This window comes from Sorex araneus, chromosome 6, assembly GCF_027595985.1.
Source record: "Sorex araneus isolate mSorAra2 chromosome 6, mSorAra2.pri, whole genome shotgun sequence".
Classification (NCBI taxonomy): domain Eukaryota; kingdom Metazoa; phylum Chordata; class Mammalia; order Eulipotyphla; family Soricidae; genus Sorex; species Sorex araneus.
This window is the reverse complement of record NC_073307.1, coordinates 74,510,861-74,536,847: the sequence shown is the minus strand read 5'-3', so window position 1 is coordinate 74,536,847 and position 25,987 is coordinate 74,510,861. Positions and strand designations below refer to the sequence as shown.

General features: G+C 41.7%; 1 protein-coding gene across 1 annotated transcript in view; it reads right to left on the bottom strand.

Moving 5' to 3' along the window:
* DNAH9 (dynein axonemal heavy chain 9) overlaps nucleotides 1-25,987 on the bottom strand; it is a 570,390-nt gene that overhangs the window by 20,450 nt on the left and 523,953 nt on the right. The window contains exons 64-67 of the mRNA XM_055143580.1: nucleotides 19,093-19,284; nucleotides 16,097-16,288; nucleotides 13,166-13,336; nucleotides 7,021-7,203 (exon numbers count right to left, since the gene is read on the bottom strand). Of these exons, the coding sequence (XP_054999555.1) occupies nucleotides 7,021-7,203; nucleotides 13,166-13,336; nucleotides 16,097-16,288; nucleotides 19,093-19,284 (738 nt within the window). The remainder of the gene's footprint in view (nucleotides 1-7,020; nucleotides 7,204-13,165; nucleotides 13,337-16,096; nucleotides 16,289-19,092; nucleotides 19,285-25,987) is intronic.

Genomic DNA, 25,987 nt, shown 5'->3' with positions numbered 1-25,987 from the left:
CTTTCCCATCCCCATCATTTTCTTCAGGCACATGTTGTGAAAAAAAATGAATTGGGAGTTGAATTGATAAATAGCACTGTTGCACTGTCGTGCCGTTGTTCACTGATTTGCTCGAGTGGGCAGCAATAATGTTTCCATTGTGAGACTAGTTGCTGCTGTTTTCAAATGGATAAATAAACTGCACAAAATTAAATGAATTTAATAAGCTGAGATTGCAGAAAACTAACTCAAGGTAACCGCAAGTATATAATGGTATCCCATAGTGATGGGGCTGCAACCCCAGTCCCGCCACCACTGTGACCTTTCCTTCGCCGTTTTCCCCATTGTTCCAGCCACCCCTCAAGCCTGCCCTCCACAGAAGACCAAACTAATTTATTTTATAGTGATTTTTACCACTAAATGGCTATGCAATTATCAAAAGATACTTTAGTAAAAGTAAAAACATCGTGAAACTTGTTATATCTCACCATAAGGACATTTAAGTCTTTGTCTGAGTGTTTACGAAGCTGTTGTTGCTAGTTGAGGCTTCTGTGGTAGTGATTTTGTGAATTTGGCTTAGTTGACATCTGTTACTTTCCAACCCAGTCTGGTGTGCTACTGGGATATTAGTATTGTAGTGTTTGGAGTTGTTCTGCGGACACATGTATGACCAGGTGCTCCAGAAATTTTAGAATATTTAACTGTGTCAGCCCCACTCTGAAAAAGCCCAGAGTTTAAATTTTGTAGTTGATTCAGTTACAAGTGGTAGAGAATTCAGAAAGATTATCAAAACTGTCACTCTACAAAACAAAACAAAACAAAACCTGTCACTCTTCAATTTCCTCTTTCTCTTATTCAAACTCACTTTTCTTTTTATTTCCCTTTCTCTATCACAGTGTGAGAAAGGTAGTATTAACAGTTAAAAGTTCTCTAATCTAGACTTTTCAAATAGTTTCATAGTTTCTATATGACTCTATGGGAAGAAATTCATAGCTTTTCTCCACCTCCCAACTTCCCACTCTGGAATTATGAATCAGAGCCAGACATCAGACATGAAGGCATGTCACACCCCCGGGGACTCAGGGCTTATCAGAGTTCTTCACTATCAGTTACAAAACTGATTTCTCAACTTCATTTTGTCTGGGCTTACAGTCTGTTAATTAATGTGGCAATAATAATAATACTTACATTTTTTTCAGCTTGCAAAAATGGAAGACCTTTCATTTATTTGGCATCCAGGTGAACAAGTGATCATTGGGCTTTATGTTATGCATTTGATGTAACTTTATTGGTTGAATAAAGTAAACTTATTTAAATAATTGGTAGTAAATAATTGGTAGTAGAAATTGTGAGCTTTTTCACTGTCCAATAAAAACATATGAGATTGTATAATTTCTGGGTCACCCAGACAACCATGAAGTTGTAGAAGATTTAAATTCCATCATTAGGGCAATGACAATACATATCACCTAAGAATTCTGGGTGATTACCAGTGCTACACATTGTTTGAAAGATTCTGTGGAAATAATTTTACTTAATTTTTCTAAATCCGTTTGAAGTAGGATTACTTTCTATATTATGGTTGAAGAAACTGATACTATTAGAATTAAGTCCCTTAATGAATTTGTTTATGTATTTATATATTTATTTCTGCAGTGCCAGAAATCAAACCCAGGGCTTCAACAAATGTGAGACATTATTTCACTACACCATGACCTTGAGAATTGTCATGTTGGGATAAACAACAAGGAAATAGAAGAGCTGGGTGCTAATCCTGGGCAAAATGGTTTTAAAACCCATATTTTTATTCAAAATACATTTTTGCCTCCCACGAGAGGAAACAGCTATCAACAGATGACAAAACATGATGAAAACAATGCTTGATATACTAAATATTGTCTCCTGGGTAACTATTCACTGATATGATTTTCCACCATGTCATAGCTCAATTTAACTCAGTCTTTTGTTTGTTTGTTTTAGCGTTATTATTATTCAAGTATTTTATAAAACTACTATGGGAATGATGGCACAGTGGGTAGGACATTCGCCTTGCACGTGGCCAACCCAGATTTGATTCCTCCATCCCTCTCGGAGAGCCTGGCAAGCTACCAAGAGTATTGAGCCCGCACGGCAGAGCCTGGCAAGCTACCTGTGCATATTGGATATGCCAAAAACAGTAACAATAAGTCTCTCAATGAGAGATGTTACTGGTGCCCGCTCGAACAAATCGATGAGCAACGGGATGACAGTGACAGTGACAGAGATACTTCCGGGTGCTATACTTCCGGGTGTGTAACTGACTTTGATACTGTTTCCCTTGACTAAGTTAATTTACATATTCTGCCTATGTGGCTGAATATCATTGGTTAGTACATCAACCTAATTAATAAAAAGGGGCTGAACAGGCTGCTCTCTGGCAGGCCACAACACAAAAACCTCCAGAGACAGTTATGTGGTCCTCCCAAAAAATGTATATTTCTTCCGCGAATGAAATGCCTCAGACTGTCAAGTAAAACTGCAACATTGTTGCTACACTTTTAAAAAAAATTTTATTTTCTAATGAATCACATGAGGTACAGATTTGTAAACTTTCATGCTTACGTTTCAGTCATACAATGTTCGAGTTCCCATCCCTCCACCAGTGCCCATTCTCCACCACCAATGATCCCAGCGTCTTTCTCACCACCCCCACCCCGTCCTCCTCGCCTCACCCCGCCTCTGTCGCAGAGCATTTCCTTTTGCTCTCTCTCCCTCCTTTTGGGTGTTGTAATTTGCAATAGAGGTATTGAGAGGCCATCATTTGGTCTATAGTCTACTTTCAGCATGCCTCTTCTCCCCCTACCAGGCCCTGCAAGCACCCTTTACTTGGCGGTCCCTTCTCTATCTGACCTGCCTTTTATTCTTTTTTAAATTTTTTTTATCTTTTTATATTTATTTATTTATTTATCTATCTATTTATTTATTTATTTATTTATTTATTTTTTGGTCACACCTGGCAATGCACAGGGGTTCCTCCTGGCTTTGCACTCAGGAATTACTCCTGGTGGTGCTCAGGGGACCATATGGGATGCTGGGAATTGAACCCAGGTTGGCCGTGTGCAAGGCAAATGCCTACCCGCTGTGCTATCGCTCCAGCCCCCTTTACTTTTATTTTTTTAATCACCATGAGAACAGTTACAAAGCTTTCCAGTTTAAGTCTCGGTCATACAATGATCAAACACCCATCCCTTCACCAGTGCACATTTTCCACCACCAAAACCCCCAGTATACCCCCCATCCCACCATCCTCCTACCTATGTGGCAGATGATTTCCATTTTACGCTCTCTCCACTTTGATCACATTCAATATTTCAACAAAAGACCCACCATTATTATTTGGAAAATCCCCCAACAATCAGACCTGCCGAGAAGGCATGATTAGATAATTTGTTTTCTGTTGCTGATTATGAAGAGCATATGATGTCATGCAGCCACAAAGAGCTGCGTGATTTTGGATTTCTGATATTTTAGTAATAAGTCTGGAGGGATTTCTGTCAAAAGCCGCTGGGTTCTGAGGTTGGTCTGTGTGCCTCTGGGATCATGGCCATTCAGGAGCCAGGAGCTGTTTGTGGGCAGCAACTCAGGGCCTTGTCAGGGCGGGGAGAGGGGCGGGTTCCACCCCCCATCCCGAGAGGCTCTGCATTCACTGCTCTCTCTCTAGTTTTGGGCAGGGGCAGATGTTAGATTGCCCCTGGAAAATAATTTATTTTTCATTGCTCACTTTGCTTATCAGGAAAGGTCACGTGGCCGTTTAAATGGCCCTGCGCTTCGGAGGAATAGTTCTGATGGCCACATACCGGAGCCACGCTTGTAGAAGCTCATGGTCACCGGGATTCCATCTGGAGAAGGCGGGGAGACTGCACCTGCTCCATCTGGGGGTCCTGGAGATATCGGCTCGGTATGGGGCCTGGAGATTTCTCCCTGAGCTGCTTTTTCACCCAGCATATGAGGCTGGTTTCCAATCCGTGGAGCAGTCTTCCTGGTATATATCTCTACTATTCTTGAGTATAAGTCTCGCATTCTGTTACTTTATATTCCACAAATAAGCGCAATCTTTCTATGTCTGTTTCTCTCTTTCTGACTCATCTCATTTAACATGATATTCTCCATGTTGATCCACTTATATGCAAATTTGATGACTTCATCCTTTCGAACAGCTGCATAGTATTCCATCATTTAGATGTACCAAAATTTCTTTAATCTGTCATCTGTTCTTGGGCACTCATTTTTTCCCCCAGATTCTTGGCCGTTATAAACTGTGCTGCAATGAACATACACTGCAGATGTCATTTCTGCTATACTTTTTTGCATCTCCGGGATATATTCCCAGAAGTGGTATTGCTGGGTCAAATGGGAGCTTAATTTCTAATTTTTTGAGAAGCGTCCATATGGTTTTCTAAAAGGGTTGGAACAGTCGGCATTCCCACCAACAGTAAAGGAGGATCCCTTTCTACCACATCCTCGACAACACCAGTTGCTTTGTTCTTTTGGATGTGGGCCAGTCTCTGTGATGTGAGGTGATATCTCATTGTTGTTTTGATCTGCATCTCCCTGATTATTAGTGATGGAGAGCATTTTTAATGTACATTTTGACCATTCAGATTTCTTCTTTGAAAAAATTTCTGTTCATTTCATCACTCCATTTTCTTATGGGGTTGGATGTTTTCTTCTTGTAGAGTTCAACCAGTGCCTTGTATATCCTTGATATCAGCCCCTTATCAGATGGGTATTGGGTGAATATTCTTTCCCATTCTGTAGATTGTTTTTGTATTCTGGTCACAGTATCTTCTGAGGTGCAGAAGTGTCTTAGTTTAAGATAGTCCCATTTGTTTTTCTCTGTTTCCACTTGTTTGATCAGTGGTGTGTCATTTTTGAAGATAGCTTTTTAGCTTCAATGTCACGGAGGATTTTGCTGACCTTGTCTTCAATGTACCTTATGGTTTCTGGTCTGATGTTGATGTCTTTAATCCATTTTGATCTGACTTTTGTACATGGTTTTAGGTAGAGGTGTGAGTCCATTATTTTGCATGTAGCTGTCTAGTTATGCCAGCACCATTTGTTAAAGAGACTTTCCTTGATTCACATCACATTTCTTGCTACCTTATCAAAGACTAGATGATCATATATTTGAGGGTGTGTGTAAGAATATTCCATGCTGTTCCATTGGTGTGCGACTGTGCTTTTGTTCCAGCACCACGTTGTTTTAATTATTATCACTTTGTAGTAGAGTTTAAGGTTGGGGAAGATGATACCTCCTATATTGTTTTTCCCAAGAATTGCTTTAGCTATTCGTGCGGGTTTGTTGTTCCATATGAATTTCAGAAGTGTTTGATCCATTTCTTTGAAGAATGTCATGGGTATCCTTATAGGGATCACACTGAATCTGTATAATGCTTTGGGGAGTATTGCCATTTTGACAATGTTAATTCTCCCAATCCATGAGCAGGGGATATGTTTCCATTTTCTCATGTCCTTTCTATTTTGTGAAGTATTCTTTTATAGTTTTCTTTGTACAGGTCCTTTACCTCCTTAGTTAAGCTGATTCCAAGGTATTTGATTTTCTGAGGCATGATTGTGAACGGGATTGCTCTTTTCATGTCGCTTTTCTCTTTCTCATTATTTGTGTATAGGAAAGCCATGGACTTTTGTGTATTGATTTTATAGCCTGCGACTTTACTATACAAGTCTATAGTTTCTAGGAGTTTCTTGGTAGAGGTTTAGGGTTCTCTAAGTATAGTATCATATCATCTGAGAATAGTCAGAGCTTGATTTCTTCCTTTCCTACCTGGATGCACTTAATATCTTTTTCTTTCCTAACTGCTATTACAAGTACTTCCAGTACTATATTAAACAGAAGTGGTGAGAGTGGGCATCCTTGTCTCATCCCTGATCTTAGTTTCCAGGAACGGTTTCCAGCACCCCACGCCCCGTCCTCCCAGCCTTGCCACTCTCCTCCCCAGGTGTGTGTGCCCCCAGTCTGCCCTGTGCCCCAGCTCTGCCACCGGGACCTGCGCACCCCAACTTTCAGGGATGGTTTCCGGTGCCCCGTGCCCTGGCCTCCTAGCCCCGCTGCTCTCCTCCCCAGGTCTGAACTCAGTCTTCTTCCAGTTTCAGACTTCTAGTCTTGTCTTGACTCCATGGAGGTCAGCAAACTGGTTTCTATGGGTCACACCTTCTTTGGAGTTCAGATGCAAAAATTCTACAAAAGAACTTCTCTTCAACTTCCATGTGTTCTTGTATTGCTGGGGTGGTGTTTGGTTAGTGTCCACACCAGCAGTGTGCAGGACTGGGGGATTGGATCAGGTGCTGGAGATGCAGCCAGGGCTGGGGGCCTGCCCTGCAAGCACTCTACATGCTGCATATCTCTAGGCAAAACTGCAACCTACTTTTTACCCCTCTCTGCCAGTGTCTTCTGATAGTGACCCTATACCTTTTTTCTTTCTTTTTTTAAACCTGTGACACTAAAGTGTTTATTCGGTCTTGGAAGGCATGATGAATAAGAGCTTCCCCAGCTTAAAGATTCAAGAGTACTGCTTAGAAAGCCCCCTAAGTAATCAAGGGGATTTAAAAAAATTGATTCAGAATTTTTTGTTTTTATTGAATCACTGTGAGCTACAATTACAAAACTTTCATGTTTGAGTTTCATTCATAAAATGATCAAACACCCATCCCTCCACCAGTGCACATTTTCTACCACCAATTATCCCCAATATTCCCCCCACCCCTCCCCCTACCTCTATGGCAGATGATTTCCCTCTTATTCTCTCTCTACTTATGGGCATTGTGGTTTGCAATACAGATACTGAGAGGCCATCATGTTTGGTCCTTTACTTTCAGCACACATCTCCCATCCTGAACAACCCCTCCAACCATCATTGACTTCGTGATCCCTTCTCTATCCCAGCTGCCTTCTCCCCCAGCTCATAAGGCAGGCTTTCAACCGTGAAGCAATCTTCCTGGCCTCATTCCACAAATGAGTGCCTATACTCTCTTCTTACCCACCTTTAAGCCGAGCTCCAGTTCCCTCAGTGAGCGCTGTATCTCTCTGGTGAGTAGATTCATCCGTTCGCACTCCTGGAAGGCCACCACAGCATATGGGGTGCGCTCCTCGACTTTGGCCATCAGTTCTGGGATGTTGAACTCATCGGTCACCCGCTCCAGTATTCCTTCTAGGAGGACCTTGACCTGCCCCATAACAGAAAACACAGGTTGGACTTTGGGCTCTGGTACTGGAGAAGGATTTCATTGCCCTGGAATATGGCCTTAAAGAGCCAGTTATTCTTGGTGGTTCCAGAATTGAACCCAGTGTCTTACATACATAAGGATATAGCTCTAACCCTGAGCCTGTTTACTTAGGTCAGGCTTGGGGTCCAGGCCACAGACATCTTCTGCACAAACTGACCAGCCATCTCTGATATCTTCAATAAACAGAGCTCCCTTTCTTAGAAGTAGAAATTGGAAAATCTCAGGAACTTAAGCAGTTAGTTCTGGAAATTCAACAAGAAAGGTAAAAGATGTACTTATCCTAGAGTATTGGATATTTTGGGCCATGTAAAGCTGAATTGTTAAGTACCAGCAATATATGTATAAATTCGCCCCTAAACCATGATAACTTTAAAAAAATTTAAAAAATATTTAGTGATTCACTGTGAGATATAGTTAAGCTTTCATGTTTGAGTTACAATCACACAATGATCAAACACCCATCCCTCCACCAGTGCACATTCCCCACCACCAATATCCCCAGTATCCCCCCACCTTTCCCACCTGCCCCCTGCCTCCGTGGCAGATCCTAGTCCCCATACTCTCTCTCTCCTTTTGGGAATTATGGTTTGTAATGCAGATACTGAGAAAACCATGATAACTTTTATCACAAAAAACCATCAGCTAATTAGATCAAGGCAGCTAAAACAAATATCTCTCTGGAAAATGGAAACTGAGGTTGAAATACTGGGTTATTTGGGAGCAAGGAGTTGGAAGCTAAGTTTGCAATTTTTGAGTTAACCAAGGAAGTCTGACAGGAAAGAAAAATGAAACAGGTACATAACTAAACATGTGAAGGAAAAGGGCAGGGGAAGGAGAAAGTCAGTGACTGTATGTAAACCGTTCCTGGAGTGTGATACTTGGCTTTTCTTAAAAAAAAAAAAAAGAAAATAAAAGTTCTAAAATGTTGGTGGTGGGAAATGTACACTGGTGAAGGGATGGGTGTTGTAACATTATCTGATTGAACCCCCAATCATGAACAACTTTGTAACTTTAATTCATATAAACAAAAAAATTTAGATCGGATTATCCCTTCTTTCCCCATATAATAACATGTCACCATCTCCTTTTGTGCAAATATCTCTTTCTCACTGCTTTGGGGTCTCTGGACTCAGACTTCCTGTTTTCCAAATTTGGCCACATTATCTTTCTTTCGGAAAATGAAATTTTAAATCTTAAATTTAGGGCTCAGGGATAGAGAGTAACAGGGTCTGCTGACAGGATAGAAGTGCTTTGGGAGTACTGTTCCCTCTCTCTTCTCTCTGGGGCACTGGGGCTTGGGACTCTAGTGCTTCTTAGTTTAATTTATTCAATAAATCGAGCTATTTCTTGTTTTTTTTTTTTATTAGTCTCTGTTGTTTGCAAGGAAAAAATCCTGACCAAGTTAATACAGTTTGGCTCTACGTTACCCATATGAATTTAAGTAATTTGGGTTTCTAAGAGCCTTTAAAGTCGAAGTTTCTAGGAGCATCTACCTCTGCTACCCACCTCTCTTCCATTTCCTAGGGTCGGTATGAAAAAGCACATGGTCTGCTTCTCGTGCCGCGGCTCCGGTTCATCTCTGGGCGGCCCATTTTGACTATTTTAATCCTCTCAATCCACTAATAGAAGATGTGTTTCCATTTTTTTCATGTCCTCTTTTATTTATTTTAGTATTGTTTTCTAGCATTCTTGTTATCAATCTTTCATCTTCTTGTTAAGCTGATTACTAGGTATTTGATTTTCTGGGGCACAGTTGTGAATGGGATTGCTTTTAAGATTTCCCTTTCTTCTACTTAATTATTTACATATAGAAAAAGCTGTAGATTTCTGCATGTTTAATTTGTAGTCTGAGATTTACTAGAAACAAAAATCTTTGTGCTATTTTGAAGAATAATACATCAATTCCTCCACTACCCATCCACTGCCATGCTCCAGGCCGCTTTCCGGACACTCTGGTTGAGCCTCACGCATGAGTGAAGTCCCACAGAACCAGGTAAAGCAGAACTTTGTGACCTTGGACTCCAGGCTCAATGAGACCCAGAAACAGATCCTCTGCTTCCCTCCCCCAATCTCCGGCACTGCAGACGACCCACCCTACTGGTGCCAGATAAATACCTCATCGGCTGACCTCCACTACCTCCACTACCCAGCCACCGCCATGCTCCAGGCCACTTTCTGGTCCTCGAGGCTGCTTTGTGGACATGCAACACATCATAAGACACTTAATACTCATTTTCCATAATTACTGCACCATATTTGATGGGGTTCAAGTATGGTGTGAACCATTAGAACACCTGTAAGGGTAAATAGAGGCCTCCCTAAAAGCCTCTATCCCTCTCAGGGAGTCCGGCAAGCTACAGAGTACACTGCCTGCACGGCAGAGCTTGGCAAGAAACCCATGGCATATTCGATATGCCAAAAACAGTAACAGCAATGGGCCTCATTCCCCTGACACTGAAAGAGTCCCCAATATGGCAGCGTTAAGAAGGATGAGCAAGGAGAAGCTGATAAAATCTCAGGGACGAACTAACTGCCAAAACAAAGGACTAAAATGACTGTCTGTACTTTCAACGCACGTACTCTGGCATTGGAATCATCCATCGAGGACTTGATGGTGCAAGCACAGAAGATCAACTACAACATCATTGGTCTAACCGAGATGAGAAGGCATCGACCACATCACACAAGAGAAGAACTGTTTCACAGAACATGCGACAGTAGAGGCATTGGTAGTGTCGGTGTTCTTGTCAACATGAACTTGGCCATGAGCATTGATTTGTTCGAATGCCTAACAACCCTAACCAGATGATTATGCTTGAATAGATGTGGCTCACTGCTGGCAGTTTCTAACTTCGTCGTCTACACACCAACCTCCAACTACGATGAAGAGGAAATTGAGAAGTTCTACATGGAGCCGGAGAAGTTCTATAAAGAAGACCACACCTTCTACAAGATCATTGTCAGAGATTTTAATGCCAAGATAGGACTGAGAAGGTTGCCCGAAAAACTCCACATCGGGACCTATAGCCTAGAATGGAACGAGCAGGGTGAGAGACTGAGTTCATCATGTTGACTCACAGTTCCTGATGGCTGAACCTAAATGTTGGACATGGGAGTCTCCCGGTGGACAGTTCCACAATGAAATTGACCACATCCTATTCAATCAACGGTTTTGCCTGACCCATGTTGCAGTTGTCCCAAAATTCCAAATGGGATCGGATCACCATCTCCTTCGTGCAAAATTCTACTTCACAGAGCTGGGAGAAAGGACTGCAAAGTTTTAGTTTAAGAAGAGAACTCCCAGAATGACCACCAACTGGGAGCTCTTTGGCACTATTGCAGCAATGTGGGAAGATGCCGTCCTTGACAACATCGATGAGGAATACGACTGACTGGTTCAGCACCTTCATGTCTGCACAAGGAATGCCGAGAGTGGGAAAGCCACAAACAGACGCCTGTCTTCGGAAACTCTTGAGCTTATTTGCCAACGTGGTTTGGCAAGAGCCTCAGGCAATCACAAGCTAACATCCGAACTCGCAAAGCTGTGTAGAAAAGCAATAAAGGAACACCTTAAAGAGAGGAGAGCAGCAGTGTTGGCCGATGCGGCAGAAGCCAGAAAAAGTATTCACAACGTTCGCCTGTCCTTCACCAACTACAAGACCAAGATGACTGCCCTCCGACATCCTGATGGATCTATCATATCTTCCAGAAGGGCAATGGAGAGGATTATTCACAACTTCTACTTGGATCTCTTTGACAGCCACATCCACCTGCCCACATACCAAATTCTGCAGGATGGATATGTCGTTCCCAACGTTCTCCCCTCAGAAATCTGACACTCCATTTTGTCTGTAAAGACACGTACAGCACCCAGTCCAGACAAGGTCAGACCCGAACACCTGAAGAATCTGCCGCCAGTACTTGTCAACACATTGGCTCGGCTCTTCACATGCTACCTGTCCAAATGTAAGGTTCCATCCCAATTGAAAACCAGCAGGACCATTCTGTTGTACAAGAAGGGAGACATCCATGACATCGGGAACTATTGCCTAATCTGCCTGTTGTCCATCGTCTACATGTTGTTCACTTGAGTTATCCTGACTATAATAGGCAGAACACTAGATGGAGGACAACCATGTGAGCAAGCTGGGTTTCGAAAAGGACACGTAATAAGATTTAGAGATGACTGCTGGACTGCTGTTACCCACTGGATTCCACGGGACGTCAAAAGACCATGAGGCCGCCCACCTACAAGATGGTCAGAGTCTTCGTCAAAACCCTGAAAGAATGGTTTGAGGCTCTTCGTGTTCCTGGAGCAAGCAAATACCATTGGGGTGCACTAGCACATGACAGGGATGAATAAAGACGTTACTGGCGCCTGTTCGAGCAAATCAAAGATCAACAGGATGACAAGGGGATGACAAGTGATACAAGTGATACATCAATTATTTATATGGTTCCATACTGTTTAACTTTTATAGCAGGAGCAAACTTAGGTGCCTTGGTTTCGGGGTAACAAAATTTCTTCTTACCTTTATTTTTTCTCAATTTATATTTTATGCATCAAATAGTGAATATACCGAGTAGTGTGATGTATAGCAGCTATCTCAAAATATACTCCCTGTATAAAAAAATTACGTAGGGTACAAATTCCTGGGATTAACTCAGTTTCAAGTTCCTTATCTTATTATTATGTACTTTAACATCTGTGAATTACTATTTCTTAAAATAGTTGGGGACACACCCAGTGATGCTGGGAGTCCTGGGCCCCTCTATGAGTTGGTTAGTCTGGTGGTGTGGGCCTAGGCCTGTGTCGACTCAGGACCGTGTTTGAAGGGGATGCATGAGGTCCCAGGGACCAACCAAAGGTCTTGTGTATGCCACAAATGTGAACTACCACATGAATTATCTCCCAGATATTCACTACCACATGAATTATCTCCCACATGTGCACTACCACATGAATTGTTTCCCTGTCCTCCAAAGGACATTGTTAGTGGTACCACTGCATAACTTTAAAGTCCAATTTTGTGAATTAGATATTTTTCTAAAATCAGTTTATAGAAATAAAATTTTCAATAACTATTCAGATTTCTAAGCTCCTCATATTTCAGGTGTTTCCTTGTAAACACAACAAAATCCCTAATTAAGTGTTCGGCAGGAACAAATGTGTGGAAGTATGGTGAAAGAGGTTCATCTCTTGAAAGCTGAATTAGTTTAGCTTTCACTAGTTTCACAAGTAATTTTACTATATTCCACAAGTAATTTTCATTATGGTGTTCAGACCCTTTCTGCCACCTGCTATGCCCATACAGGAGCAGAACACTCATAGTGCCTCTGCTTGTCCCAACCTGCAATTTGCCTCATAGTTTTTCTACACCTTTCTTATGTTACCAAATCCTATGCTCAGGATTGTTTGACTATGTTAGGAGACTCTCAGATTAAATTCTATTCATACAAAGAGAAGATACTTTCATTTTTAAAAGGAGTGTTTATTAAGAATTCAGTCGTTGAAGTGGAGTAGAGGGGCTTGGGGACCGCTACCCACTCATCATTTCTTGTCAAAGAATCCTGAAGTCTATGTCAGGGTTCACAAGCTACAGTTGTGCACCCACCCTTTCTTCATGTTTGTAGACGAACTGAATACAAATTTCCCTTGAGGACCACCAAGGAAACTGCTGAACCCAAAGGCAAAGGTATACTATGATGCAACGAGAGAGCTAGAGTGGTACTAAGGCAGGGGAGGGAGGGGAAAGTGCTCGTGAAAGGACAGGCTGCATGTGAGACAGGACTGCAAGGTTGGCTCAGGTGTGCCATACAGATTGGCCCGTGTGAGAAGAGCCTCCAGCTGCACCCCTAAGGCTCTCAGCAATAGTGACAGCCAAGGTCACCCTCCACATACCTTTTCTTCTCTCATGGCCCCTGTCCCTTCCCCAGCGTGGCTGTCATGGGGCTGGAGCCCCAGCACTGTGCGGAAGAGCTTCTCCGAGGTCTGGGTTAGGAAGCCAATCTCTGCATTTGGGTGGAGGCCATAGAGGTACGGGGACTCAGGGGGCAGCTCAGCATCGATATACTGGAAGATAAGAGCAAACTCACTCAGAAACAAGCCAACGTGTATTTTCCATCTCCAAAAAGGCCAGCACCTGAAGGGTCATCCCCAGTCAGTGGGGTGTGGACACCGGTGCTTCCGTGTCCCCTGGGTGGTTGCTGACCACCACCCCTGGATGAGGTTAGCATGCCCTTCACCTATGGATACACCCTTCTTGTTGCCTTTCTTGACACAGACAAGTTTTCCTGAATTTCCATATCCACGAGGTTATTATTTTCTTTAACTGGAAGGCTGGGTAACATTCTCCATGCCCGATCTCACCTCCTCCCATTAGTTATGTACCTTTGTCCCTCCACACACAGGCAGAATTCTCATATTGCTTCAGTCAGAAATGACTATTACATACCAATTTTTAGTTGTTGTTTTTGAGCCGCACCTGGCAGTGCTTAGCGCTCACTCCTGGCTCTGTGCTCAGCGGCACTTGGGGGAGTGTATAGGGTGCTGGAGATTGAAGTCAGGTCTGCTGTGTGCCAGGCAAGTGCCCTAACCTCTATACAATTGTTTCAGCCCCTACTACAAAATATTTTTATTCAAACTCTTCAGTGATCCCAGTTCTCTTCTTAATTTTCTTTTTTTTGGGGGGTGAGGGAGGGTACACACAGCAGAGCTTGGGAAAACATGGGATAGAAATCTGAGGCTCATGCATGCAGGGTGTACATTTCAGTCTTTGAGCCATCTATCCAGACCCTTCCCCCTATATTTCGTTTTCTTCTCCTTTTATCAAACCAGGGAAAATAAATGTAAATATAGGACCATGCATGTAAAATCAGTGTGCGAAACTTGCTGTAGGATGCAGTGAGCTTTGCTCAAACTGGACTATTAGAACATTCAAATTTCAAAAAATTTAAGAGTGTGTCAACCAAACAGCACATCTCTGTGGCAAGCCATGGTCATCTATAAAATAGACATGAACTGGCCCAGCTTATCTTGTTCAGTTTCTTCTCTGAATATGTTCTATGACGAGATATGTGCTCGTGTGAAAAAAGATATCCTTCATGCTTAACTCCTTTGATTTAGCTGACAGCTTGGTGTTGGCATCATATAAAAGTAAAGATTCTTTTTTCCTTAAAGACATATTTGTGGGTTGATTTTGTCATTTTTCCCACACAGACTACTTGATTCTTGATAAGTGCCTCATAACCATATATATAAATCTACAGTTTAAAGAGAGGAAAATCTAAACCCTAAGGAAAGGAAATTCTCTAAGTCATCTGTAAGTGTGCAGACCATGTCACCGCTGCCCACCGCTGTTCCGCTTCCTTGGGAATTTGTTCACTGGGTTCTGGGAGATGCTCTTGCACAGCCTTCTTGGCCAAAGCATAAATCCTTTAGGTCAAGTTTATTTTTAAAAAGTATTCTATTTTCTTGGAGGTATTATTGTTTGTAACTTCTCATAAACCAGGTTTATTTTTGATATAGAGGGATTTTTTACAACTTATACTTTAAATTTTATGAATTAAAAAATAGTGTGTGTGTGTGTGTGGCATGGGGTGGGTTTGCATTCTTAAGTCATGGGTCTTTATGGGTACAAGACGTTTTGCTCTTGGGTTATCTTTCTGGTCCCCAACTCCAAAAAATTTAAAACTTAATATGTGCACTGGTGAAGGGATGGGTGTTTGAGCATTGTATAACTGAGACTTTAACTTGAACGCTTTGTAACTTTCCACATGGTGAATTAATAAAAGAATTAAAAAAAATTTAAAACTTAGAGTTATGTTCCTATGACCTGTATTTTTCTTGAGTCTGATACCCAAGCATATCATATAATGAAAGTGGTTTTTGGGAATGGGGTGGGGGAATACCCAGAAGTTGCTTAGGGCTTACTTTGCACATACACAGGGACCATTTCTGGCAGGGCTTGGGGACCAAATGAGATGCGGGGGGATCTAACTAGGGTCATCCACATATAAGACAGTCACTCTACCTGAAGTGCTATTGCTCAGCACATGAAGGTTTTTTAAAAAATTTTTTTTAATGTTTTCCATGACAGGTAAATATGTAGACATAAAGTAAAAATAGCTGTTAAGATGGAAGGCCAAAGTTTCAGTAATAAAAAGATCCATGGTAAGGTTTTTCTTGGTGTAGGAGTGTGTATATGTGTGTCCATGTTAATATCAATCAAGAATAGGAGGGAATCTAGCCACCTGAAGATATTTAGAATTTCTAATACAAACTTTATAAAAAGTTGGCTAAGACTTTCATGAAAATTTGCTCTTAATCTCTTTGTTAGTATCCTAAATAAGAACAATGCCCAGCATTTTATTTGTAGGAAAATACACAGGCTGGGGACATTTTATAGTAGGTAAGGTGCTTGCCTTGCATGTGGCACAGACTCTGGTACTAATCCCTGGACCACCTATGGTCCCCTGAGCCTTTTCAGGAATGATCACTAAGTGTACAGCAAGGAGTCAGCCCTGAGCACTGCCAGGTGTGGTTACAAAAAATAAATAACAAAAACAGAAAAAGAAGAAAAAAGCAATAAGTAGAATGATTGAACCGAGTATAAAGGATAAAAAAAAGACCATCAGAGGCTTGATTTCACGATTAATTTAAAATCAGTGTTCTTATACTTAAGTTGGACAGGTTGTTGGAGATGACATCCACATGTAAAGCTTGACTGTTTAAGCCATCCCTACCTGATGCTACAAGAGAGTCCCATGATGAGCAAAACCCAAAGCTGCATGTTGGCATCCTCAGGGCATTGTAGGATGAGAACAGTCTCACCTGATGATAACCACTGTAATCCATGTTTCCTGGCAGTAGGAACCCTGGGGCCAAACACAGATCTCCTTCTAGCATTTCTGGTTTGATGAACTCCTCCAGGTAGGTCCTGCAGAGTCTCCTGTCCCAGTCATCTGTAATATGGCCTCCATACATGATTTCTCCAAATAGGTAGCGCAGGTCATCATAGGGGACCTGGGCGACAGAGAAAGGAAGTCTTGCACACAGTCATCAGACTGACCTCAGGAGAGGGCAGGGCATGAGCCACGGGGATAGCCAGTCTTCTCAAAGCTAGGCTCTGCCTCACTCGTGACCATTAATGATTGCAGCAAATCTCTTTATCACTCTCCATATATACATATATATTTGTGTATATATGTTAAGTGCACCATTTTCTTCTTCCCTTGCTATTGTTTTGTGGTTATTAATGATGGTAACAAATCTTTACATATATATTTTAAAGTATATTTTATTATATATATTTATTTGCATATTGTTATACATACATATGTTATTGTTGCAATGACTAAAGGCCACCCACTTGATTGTTGTGCTTGTATAGTTTATTTCCTTGATATCATATACTTTTTTTTTGTTTTTGTTTGTGAGTCACACCAGATGTTCTCAGGGCTTGTTCCTGGCTCTGTGCTCAAGTATCATTCTTGGTAGGCTTAGGGGATTGTATGTGGTGCCAGTGATCAAACCTGGGTTACCTGTAAGTGCCCCGCCTATTGTACTATCTCTTCAGCCCAGAGATCATACCCCTTTATTATGGTGCTGGGGATCACAAGCAGCAGAACAGCTTAGATTGCATTTAGGCATGTTGGTGGTTTTATGGGTTAAACACGTGGTCTCACTGGCCTTAGCATTGTAGGGCAGGTACTTTTCCATTGAGCTATTCCAGTCCCCTGTGAGCTCTTTATTTACTTATCATGAGTCCTTTTAAAGAGAATGTCAAATGCAGGAAAGCAAGGAGTAGGGTTCTTTTCTAATTTGCCACCATTAGCATATTAATATATTATTTTTCAATATATTAAAATCTTTTTAACTTTCCTTTGAAGGTTTCAAAGGAATGGAATACAGCATGCAAGTCCACGGTTTTGAGGTGATGGGAAGCTACTTGGGGAAGTCTGTGTCTTAGCGCAGCAATGAGGATTAGAGTTGAGAAGGGCGGGCTTCCCACAGCCCAGGAGCTGGGCGAGGTGGATGACTTAGGGTATTTGGCCTGATTTATTTTTCCACCAGAAAGAGATGATGGTCTTGCTGATGCTGTGTTTGGTTCATCAAAGAATATCCTGACTATGTGGACATTACCTCAAATAAAAGAGCAAGACTTGTTCAGGCTTGTTTTCTTTGAAAAGAATATTTACCTAATACCTATCTGATAAGGGATTAGTATCCAGGATATACAAGACACTAGTAGAATTGTATAAGAAAAAAACCTCCAACCCTATCAAAAAATGGAGAGAAGAAATGAACAGAAGTTTCCTCAAAAAAGAAATTCAAATGGCCAAAGGCACATGAAAAAATGCTCCACATTGCTAGTCATCAGAGAGATGCAAATCAAAACAACAATGAGATATCATCTCACACCACAGAGACTGGCACACATTCAAAAGAACAAAAGCAACCAGTGCTGGCATGTATGTGGGGATAAAAGGAAGCTCTCTCACCATTGGTGGGATTGTCAACTGGTCCAGCCTTTCTGGAAAACAATATGGACAGTCCTTTGAAAACTAGAAATTGAGTTTCCATATGACCCTGCAATACCACTTCTGGGAATATATCCCGAGGATGCAAAAGAGCACAGTAGAAATGACATCTACTTATATATTCATTGCAGCACTGTTCACAATAGCCCAAATCTGGAAACAACCCAAGTGGCCTAGAACAGATGACTGGTTAAAGAAACTTTGGTACATCTACACAATGGAATACTATGCAGCTCTTAGGAGGGATGAAGTCATGAAATTTGCTTATAAATGGAAAGACATGGAGAGTATCAAGCTAAGTGAAGTGAGTCAGAAGGAGAGGGACAGATATAGTACTGCACTCATTTGTGGAGTATAAAATAACATCACATGAGACTGACACCTAAGGACAGTAGATACAAGGCCAGGGGGATTGCCCCATAGCTGGAAGCCTGCTTCATGAGTGGAGGGGAGAAGGCGGATGGAATAGAGAAGGGATCACTAAGAAAATGATGGCTGGAGGAATCAGTCGGGATGGGAGATGCATGCCGAAAGTAGATAATGGACCAAACATGATGACCTCTCAGTGTCTGTGTTGCAGGCCATAGTGTCCCAAAGTAGAGAGAGAGAGTATGGGGAATATTGTCTGCCATGGAGGCAGGAGGAGGGTGGGAAGGGGGCCATACTGGGGGTATTGGTGGTGGGGAATGTGCACTGGTGGAGGGATGGGTATTTTATCATTGTGTGATTGTAACTCAAACATGGACGCTTGTAATTATCTCACAGTGATTCAATAAAATTAAAAAATAAATAAATAAAAATAAAAAAGAAATGGAGATATCAGAGAGAGTAAGTGAGACTGCTCTGTTGAGACTATGGCTTCTTCAACTTTGGCAAGACCATGTCCATGGTCTTCTGAGACATACGTTCCCAAGTTTTGCATGCTTGACTAATTAAATAACAACTTGAATTAGGGGGCTGTGTCGTCTCTTCTTGGAAACCATGACTTTCCCCTTACCCCATCGTGCTGCAAATATACAAGGGTGGTTTTGCAGAGCCTGGGTGACTGGTTGTGCAGTACCATGCATGACTCACTAGCTTATTTCATGAGTTTCCTTGGTTTCAGTCTTCCATGGTATTCTTCTCAGTCTGACACCGGGGTTGGGTCCTTGATTACACTTTCACTTCTTCATTCCATTTTGGGAGTGTGTAGATCTTTTCCAGAAATTCCCATTTTTCCATGTGTAACTATCGTCTTTCTGAGAGGTGACCCACCCTACCAGCCTCATCTACTGCTGGGTCCTTTACCTTTGTGTTGGCCTCCAAAAAGTTATAAAGCACATTCACAGAAATGGTAAGGTCCCCGGTGTTGAAGGGGTAGGAGCGATTCCATCCTTGGGGCCCAAACTTTCGTCTTTCTGCCACCACTGCATGAAAGTAACAAAGAGCAAAGAGGATGCTCTTAAACTCCATCTCTCTGGTACACATATCCAGGGTGTCCTGAAAGGAAAGAGCAATGAATGTTATTAACTATTTTTTACACAGGAGGGGCTAGAGTTGGTTACAATTTGCTGAGGGTTGTAATGTCTGTCACTGTCAGACACTACTGTTACCCCATTGCTCATGGACTTGCTCGAGTGGGCACCAGTAATGTCTCCAGTGTGAGGCTTTTTGTTACTGTTTTTGGCATATTGAATATGCCACGGGTAGCTTGCCAGGCTCTGCTCTGTGGGCGAGATACTCCTGGCAGTTTGCCAGGCTCTCCAAGAGGGGCGGAGGAATAGAACCCAGGTTGGCTGCGTGTAAGGCAAATACCCTACCCGCTGTGCTGTCGCTCCAGCCCAAGAGGGCTGTAATAGTTTCTATAAATTTGTGCTAGTTTTTGAGCTGCAGTGAGATTACAAGTTGTATTGTGGTTTGTCTTAAAGGGACCATCATAGATTGAATTTTAGTTTATAACCTAAATTATAATTAAAATTCAGATTATAAAGGACTTGGTTTAATGATAGAGTTTGTACATATAAATATACTAATTAAATTCCCAAGTATAGCTAATGAAAAGGATAGTCGGCTGGTTGTGTTGGTTACATTGGACTGGGATATGGGTAGGGATTTCTATAGCATTCTATTGAGTATTTCCTGCTCTGATTTATTGCCAATCATAGAAACTTAGTATGTTTATTTACTTCCTCTGTAATAGAGAAAGCATAGCGCATCTGACCAGAGATCTGCTAAAAGAAGGGTGAGGATAGTATTATAATCTTAAGAAACAGGAAATTGTGCCCTTTCTCATCCTAAGTGCTTCACTGAGGGAAACAATTATATTGGAAGTCCTTGTTAGAGAGCATATAGAAGGAAGGGATGTGACTTATGAATATGGGGGGGGGAAGAAGAGGACTTGGAAGGAAATAGAAGCAAGAGATTGTCCACAGGAAGTAATGGAATTGTGCTTGCTGTATTTTCAGGGGAATGATGGTTATGGTGGGAGAGAGAAAGCTTACCTTTTTTTTTTTTTTTGCTTTTTGGGTCACACCCAGTGATGCTCAGGGGTTACTCCTGGCTTTGCACTCAGGAATTACTCCTGGCAGTGCTTGGGGGACCATATGGGATGCCAGGGATTGAACCCGGGTCGGCCGCGTGCAAGGCAAACGCCCTACCAGCTGTGCTATCGCTCTGGCCCCGAAAGCTTACATTTTAATTTATTATTATTATTTTTTTGCTTTTTGGGTCACACCTGGTGATGCACAGGGGTTACTCCTGGCTCATGCACTCAGGAATTACTTCTGGCGGTGCTCAGGGGACCATATGGGATGCTGGGAATCGAACCCGGGTCGGCAAGGCAAACGCCCTACCCGCTGTACTATTGCTCCAGCCTGAATGCTTACGTTTTTTTTTTTTGCTTTTTGGGTCACACCCAGCGATGCTCAGGGGTTACTCCTGGCTCTGCACTCAGGAATTACTCCTGGCGGTACTCGGGGGACCATATGGGATGCCGGGGACCGAACCCGGGTCGGGCGCGTGCAAGGCAAACGCCCTACCCGCTGTGCTATCGCTCCGGCCCCTGAATGCTTACGTTTTAAAAGAATGACAAAATAATGACAAATGTGGAGGAACAGGACACAAATTTCTGGATTCCTTAATTAATCCAGAGGTTAAAAATAATTTCAACCAAGTGAGACCCTTTGCTCAAAACCAGCAAGGTATTGCAGCGGGAAGTCTAGAGGGGAAGTTGGGCTGGAAACTCACATGGTCCCCCAGTCCTCTGGGGTTGGTCCCTGAACACGGAGCCATAAGGAAGCCCTGAGCACAGCTGGTTCTGCCACCCTCCAAACAAACAAACAGAACCTACGGAGAAACTCAAAGCTCACAGAAATTGAGCTGAATTCTGTCCTGGCATTTCTTCTAAAGTCCTTAAATTTTTCTTACATAGGCAGGGGAAGCAGAGGAGAGAGGAAGATTGAGCTTCTGGTCTATCTGAGCTTTCCATGGAGAACACGTGACAAAGTCTCAATCACTCTGTGTGTGGTGATTGGGATGCCACTCTGGTGCTTTGACTGAGCATGTTTGTCAAGAAAGTTCAGATGTCAAAGTCTGAGGTTGTGCAGAGTTTCAAAGCCATTACCTCACACAGCAGCAGATTTCTGGACACCCAACACATATGTAGGATGCTTCATTTATTACCTATGATACTTTGCAAAAACTGACTCCTGCAAAAAGTATCTCTAAGCACAAAGACAAGAAATCAAATAATAGGATACTAAAGCTGGTTGACAGAGGCAAGCTCAAAGTGAAACCAGAACAAAATAACCATCACCAAGTATTGATCAGAGAAGCAGGAATGAGAAAAGCTCAGTTATTTAACCTGCCCCCAAATGGTTAAAACAAGGGTCTGATGGAGCACAGTAAATCTACAGAGTAAATACAATAGGATGTATTAACCAGGTTTCCAGTTCAGTCAGTGGTAAAAGCAGAATAAAGATTAAAAATTCCTGCAAACAATAAAATCCATAAATATTTTATTGGGCGGCACCCCAAGCTGTGCTAAGGATTCATTCCTGGGGAGTTTCAGGGAATCACAGGGTTTAAATCCAGGTTGGCCACATGCAAGGTAAGGAAGGATCTTACCTCCAGTACTATCTCTCCTGCCCCGAAACTCAGAATGAATTACTAAGTATGGCTATAAATAATCCCCAGAATTAACTATCCAGGGGATAGGATAACCATGAAAAGCCAGTTTCTCTTAGAAGGTATTTCCTATCTACCTGATAACCAGCATGGACATCAAGTGTGTAGGGAAAAAAAATCCTAGAACTAGAGGCTCATTCCTGAGGAGGAAGACAGGAATAGCTAAAGAAGATGAAATTCTTACTGAGAATGAATATAATGATTATAGCCCTCCTTCCTAGTTATTTTCAAGATTCTTAAGCAGAAGAGGTGTGTATGTTTGCCACTGTGTTCCTTCAATAGAGCTAGCTATCTGCATTCCACTTCCTTTCCTCCCCCTTACGCGCCCCCCCCATGTGTGTGTGTGTGTGTGTGTGTGTGTGTGTGTGTGTGTGTGTGTGTGTTTGGAGTCACATTTGGCAGTGATGAAGGATTACTCCTACCAACAGTGCTCAGGGGATGATGTAGTGACAGGGATTGAATCCAGGACTCCAGTGTCATACACACTATAGCCCTTTGAGCTATCTCCTTTGCGACTATCTCTTCAAACTCAATTTTTACTTATAAAACACAGTGGTAGAATATCCTTAAATATTTACCATCTTAATTAGTATTAAGTGGAACTGAATGGTACAGTGAATGGCTCGCATATGCGAGGTCCTAGCTATTATCTTAAAAAAATGTACTCTAGCAACTCTCTACTACTCTAGCTCCTGGGCCATAATTACCACAAAAACCAATCAAACCAAACTTATACAATTGAAATAAGGTCTTTTCGCTGTTCAACCTAATACCTTTTGGTTGTTAATGTGTGTCAGTAACAGTTGAAATTCTTCACTGTAATCTATTAAAATAGTTTTACTGAGACATAGTTTGTATATCTTATATCATTGATTTGGTGTCTTTTATTTATTTTGTTTATTTTTGTGGTGGACCGGAGTAATAGCACAGCGGGTAGGACATTTGCCTTGCACATGGCTAACCCGGGTTCAATTCCTCTGTTCCTCTCGCAGAGCCCGGTAAGCTACCAAGAGTATCTTGCCCACATGGCAGAGCCTGGTAAGCTACCCATAGTGTCTTTGATATGCCAAAACCAGTAACAAGTCTCAAAATGGAGATGTTGCTGGTGCCCGCTCCAGCAAATCGATCAGCAACAGGATGACAGTGATACAGTGATACAGTGATTTTTGTGGTGCCAAGAATCAAACCATGGGGCTCACACTTGCACAGCAAGAGCTCTGCTGTTGACTCACTTCCCTGACACACATCCTGTATTTAAGGTGAGCAGTTCAATGGGTTTAGTGTATTCAAAATATTGAGTGACTATCATTAAAATATGATTTCATTATTTTATTAAAAATTTTAATTTTATTTTAGCACCGTAATTTACAAAGTGATTTATAGTTGAGTTTTAGACATACAGTGTCCTAGCACCAGTCCCACTACCAGTGTCAGTTTCCCTCCACCAGTTTTTCCAAGTTCCCTCCCTGACCAGCCTGCCATCTGACAGACACCTTTTAAGTTTGTTTTTTTAAGTTTAAGTTTTATGATTTCAGTGTTGTTGACTCTGTGGTTTGGATATTAAGCTTGATCATTCCTTAACACCACCAATATACTTAAATCTCCTCGATCCCTTCCTCCCATTTCTTCTCATCTGTCTCTTCTCCACCTTCCCTCCACTAAATTTCTTTCCTTCTTCTCCATATGTTCTGGGGTCAAGGAAGATCTAGGAATCCCCCCTTTAAATCATTGCATTCCCATCCAGTTATTCTAAATATCACATATAAGTAAGATTATCCTATGTTTATCCTTTTTCTGGCTTGCTTCATTTAACATGATATCTTCCGGTTCCATCCATATACAGTGAATAGCATGATTTCATCATTCTTTACAACTGTATAATATTCCATTGTGAATATATGCCAAATCTTTATGATCCACTTATCTGTCATTATACATCTAGGTTGAATCTAAATCTTAGCTATTGTACGGAGTGCCGCAATGAATAGCAGTGTTCATGCATGCATTGAATAAGTAGTTTTCTGTCCTGAGAATAGATATCCAAAAGTAGAATATATAGGTCATGTGGCAGCTCAATTCAGTTTACTGAGAACTCTCTATATTGTTTTCCATGGGGGCTGATCCAGACAACATTCCCACCAGAAGTAAATGCGAGTTCTTTTTTCATCACGTCCTCATGAACATAGATTATTCCCAGTATTTTTGGTACGTGCCATCCTCACTGGTCTGAGATAATATCTCATTGTTATCTTGACTTGGCAAGCTACCTGTGGTGTATTTGATATGCCAAACACAGTAACAAGTCTCACAATGGAAACATTACTGGTGCCCACTCGAGCAAATTGATGAACAACTGGATGACAGTGCTACAGTCTTGACTTGGATTTCCTGATAATGTGATAAAAAGCTTTTTTTTTTCATGTGCCTGTTTGCCTTTCTTTGGTTTTCCTCAGAGAAGTCTCCGTTCATTTCTTTTTCCCCCACTTCCTTTTTTTTTTGTTTTCTGGGCCACACCTGGCAGGGCTTCCTCCTGGCTCTGCACTCAAGGATTACTTCTAATGGGAACCATATATAATGCCTGGGATTTAACCCAGGTAGACATGTACAAGGTCAATGCCCTACCCACCATACTATCACTCTGTATCCTCCCCATCTTTTTCAATTGAGCTTTTAGGATTTTGTTGTTGTTGATCTTTGTCAGTACTTTATATTTCTTGGATATCAACACTTTTTAAAATTTGAATCACTGTGAGATAGTTACAAAGCTTTCATGTTTGAGTTTTGGTCATACAATAATCAAGCACCCATATCTTCACCAGTACACATTTTCCACCACCAAAGTCCCCAGTATCTTCCCCCATCCTGATCCTTCCCCTCCCTGTGTGGTAGACAATTTCCACAATACTCTCTCTTTGCTTTGATTACATTCAATATTTTGACACTAGTCCCACCATTATTATTTGGAATTTTCACGCATCACTCAAACCTGACGAAAAGGAAATGCTAGACAATTTATTTTGTATTGCTCGTTATGAATAACATATGATGTCACATGGCTGCAAGAGTGGCCACACGCTCCTGAAATTCTAAAATTTTATGATTAGGGTCTCGAGAGATCTCTGCAGCGAGCTGCTCGGTTCTGAGATTCTTTAGTGTATCTCTGGATCATGACCACTAAGGGACTTTAGTTGCCGGAAGCAGTTGGTGGGTGTCATCTCAGAGTCCCATCGGGGCTGGGGAGTGAGAGGGATGGGCTCCTCCCCAACCCCATGAGGCCAGGTGTTTGCCGTTACTGCTCCCGAGTACCTGGGCTTTTCACTGGGTTCTGGAAGATGGATATCAACACTTTATCTGATGTGTTGAGTGCAAATATTTTTTCCCACTAAGATGACTGTCTGAGCTTTACTCCGTATTTCTTTTGTCATAAAGAGACCTTTCAATTTGATGTAGTCCCATTTGCTTAGCTCTGAATCTGTAGCATTTGCCAATGGCTTCATATGATATCCTTTGAGGCTCACATCTCAGAGCATTCTGTCTGTATTCTCCTCAACGTGTTTTATAGATTCCAGTCTAAACTCAAGGTTTTTGGACAACTTTGAGTTGACTTTTTTTTATAAGGTGTGAAATATGAATCCAGCTTTAATTTCTTACATGTGGCTATCCAATTCTTTCAACACTATTTTAAAGAGGGTGTCTGTATTCCACTTCATACACCAGCTCCTTTGTCAAATGTAGCTGACCATATATATGGGTACTTGTCCTTGGTTATTCAGTCTGATCCAGAGAGGTTGTTCTTATTTTGTATCACACTGTTTTGATCACTACACTATGGCTTTATAGTATAGCTTCAAGTTAGATAATGAGATATTTCCCAACTTCTCATTTTTCAGTATGGTTTTGGTTATTTGGGGTCTTTTATGATACCAGAGAAACTTTATTATGGTCAGTTCTAGATTCTTGGAGAATGTTTTCTGAATTTGGATAGGGGTTGCATTGAATCAATATAGCAGTGTTTATT